Consider the following 2,915-nt stretch of genomic DNA (forward strand, 5'->3'; position numbering starts at 1 on the left):
ATAGGAGCCCCTTTGGTCCTACTCTCTCCCTCTCAGATTCTACCCCATCCTCAATCCACACTATTATCATTCCTCACAGTGCATTTACAGTACATGAGAGACTCCATGAGCCCTCTTGTAGGCTACACTGATGCTGACTGGGCTGCAGATGTAAATGACCACCATTCTGTAACTGGCTATATCTTTACTCTGTCTGGTGGAGCAGTTACATAGCCAGTCATCCAAGAAACAGACCTCTGTTGCTTTGTCTAGCATGGAAGCCAAGTACATGGCAGCCTCAGCAGATGCAAAAGAGATACTTTGGCTACAAACACTACTATGTGAACTAGATATGGACATGACCATGCAGCCCACTTCCCTCCTAGTTGACAATCAGTCTGCAATAGCCCTGACAAGCAATGCAATGTTCCATGACCACATGAAGCACATAGCTATTTGTCATCATTTTATCTGCAAGAAGGTTGAAGATGGAGAAGTGAACATCAAGTACATTTCTACAAACAAGCAGATCACTGATGTTGTCACCAAGGGACTGTCATGCAAGAAGCATGAATGCTTTTCTCTTGGTATGGGAATTATTCTCTAAAGGCTTGCTACACTGAGGGGGTGTGTTGGAACATTTGTCCCCTATGTTTATTTGCTTACAGTGTACAAACTTATGTAATAATTCTTTGCACTTAGGCAGTTAGTTTTTCCTCATGCACTTCAGTCCTCTTTGTAGAAATATCTGTAGGCTACTACAGGATGTCAGTATAGTAGAATACTTGTAACATGAATGGACTTACCCTCAGTAGTGAACAAACTACTGAGGAAATACTAGTAGAAAATACTGCACTATTTCAGCTTATGTAAGCAGCCAAAACATCGCACAGCGGTCAAGTACCACAGGGGCACTTTATGTTCCAACATTCTTACCACAGAAGCCTGAGGTATGTTTACTATATTAACCTACAGCTACCATACTGACATACTACCATAGACCTTCTTTATAGGTTAGCTTATTAATATTCAGTCTTCTCACCACCAAAGCCTGAGACTTCTTTATAGTCTTAATTTCAGCCTCCTCTTAAGAGTTTGGGCTGTGGTTTGCAAGTCAGTAGCTCAGCAGGCATGATGCTGCAGGACAAATCAGTTCAAGGATGATTTCCATTCTTATATTTGACTGGAAAATTTTACAGACAGAGATAGTATTTGGGGCATCCACATTGACAGGAACATTGTATTGCATCTCCATTTGTCAGCAGCCAGTTCAGTGGCTCAGCCCCATTCAGTAGACTTCCTCTCTGTGAACAGAGCATCTCATACTGCATAATATCAATCCAGATCCCATGCATTAGTATTTATGCAAAAATGTGATGTTACCCCTGCATTGCAGTGGAATCACCCAAAAGGTCATGCAAAATGAGATTTATGCATCAGTAGCAAATGCATTATGAGAAAGTCTACTGTACTTCACCTCAGAGTCACACTAGTTTGATGAGTTTTTTTTTTCAATTTGATGATGGCAAAAAAAAAAGTGCTTTGACAATCATGTTTTTTTCTTTTTTCAATACAATGATGGCCAAGAAAAAAGTACTTTGACAAATGCATTTTTTCTTTTTTCACTATGACAATGGCAAAAAAAATAGTATTCTATGTAAGCTGAGTCACAAAGTGTGACATAGAATGTAGTCCATGTTCAAGTAAGCAAAGTGGACCATGTGTCTTGCCTCAGCACACTTCGCTGCAGGCAGAACTCACACATCCAGCCCTCAATTGTGCCTCCTCTGTTCCTTTTCACATTCCCTCTCCACAAAGCCAGCATGGAGGACCTGAACCTAGCTATCCAACCTGATTTCCCCTCAGAGGAGTACAATGAGGTGCATCTTCATTTGATCAGTGACACTGTAGACAATGAACAGGCAGCCCACATCCTGGGCACCCTCTGGGAGATCAACAACAACAGAGAAAAGGCACATTGGACTGTGCACAAAGCTGAGGAAACCCACAGAGTGCAAGAAGTGGAAGAACGAGCTGTGGAAGAACAAGTGGAACAACAGTGTCAAACCCTTGAAGAAGAGGAAGTGGCATGCCTTGAAAAGCACAAGAAATACAAAGTGAAGTTCATGCCCATTCATAACATCAAAGCCCCCACTGGGCCAGTTAACATCCCTGCCCCCTATGTGTCACACAAACTCCTTAAGGGGGAATATTGCAAACTGTATTTCTTCACCAACACTGGTTTAGCAGAGGCAGAACAATCCAACCCCTGCATTGACAATGAAGCCCTGACACTGCTGAAAACAGACAATGGCCAGCACCTCTGGGTACCTGCCTCAACAACAAGGGACAAGTTGTTGGTCATCAAAGATGAGGACCTCACTTGGGAACAATTCAGAGAAGTGGCCCTTCACATGATTGATGCAATGAGAGACCACAACTGGCCAGAGGAAAGTGTAAAGATGCACATTGACTTCTGGACACCAATCAAAAGCCACCCTTGGCGCCACTCTCCATGCAAACACTACAAACAAGCACTCCTACTCTATCAAAGCCAACAGTGCCAATGCTGGCACTGATCCAAGCTAGGATCATACAGGTGGTCCCTAGCAGAGTTAAATGAGGAACTACTAAGCATAGTGAAAGTCAAGATCCTTGACAATGAGAAGACCACACAGCTAGATAACCTCTGCAGGGTACATTGCCTCGCTCCCCACTAGGGTCTATGCAAGCTAACAAATGTGAACAACCCATGACATTACATACTATCACTACACATCATACTAACACCCCCCCCCCATCATCATTTTCTTCACTTTACTCCAGCATCATGTCCAATGATCATTTTTAATGCCAGCATCACATCCATGGATCACATTGCTCAACCATTCTCCCCCCCCAACTTCCAAACCTGCTAACACAGGTCAATGAGCACT

At 43.1% G+C, this 2,915-nt stretch overlaps 1 protein-coding gene across 1 annotated transcript; it reads left to right on the top strand.

Annotated features, from left to right (window-relative positions):
* Positions 1-1,802: 1,802 nt before the first annotated feature.
* On the top strand, positions 1,803-2,408 carry F5J12DRAFT_700024 (uncharacterized protein; the record flags this gene model as incomplete). The annotated part of the gene is made up of 1 exon (XM_051740487.1): positions 1,803-2,408. A coding segment is annotated over one exon (606 nt), but the record flags the coding sequence as incomplete, so codon positions are not given.
* Positions 2,409-2,915: the final 507 nt, after the last annotated feature.

The sequence above is a fragment of the Pisolithus orientalis genome (genome assembly GCF_024613125.1).
Source record: "Pisolithus orientalis strain OTSU chromosome Unknown F5J12scaffold_121, whole genome shotgun sequence".
NCBI lineage: Eukaryota > Fungi > Basidiomycota > Agaricomycetes > Boletales > Pisolithaceae > Pisolithus > Pisolithus orientalis.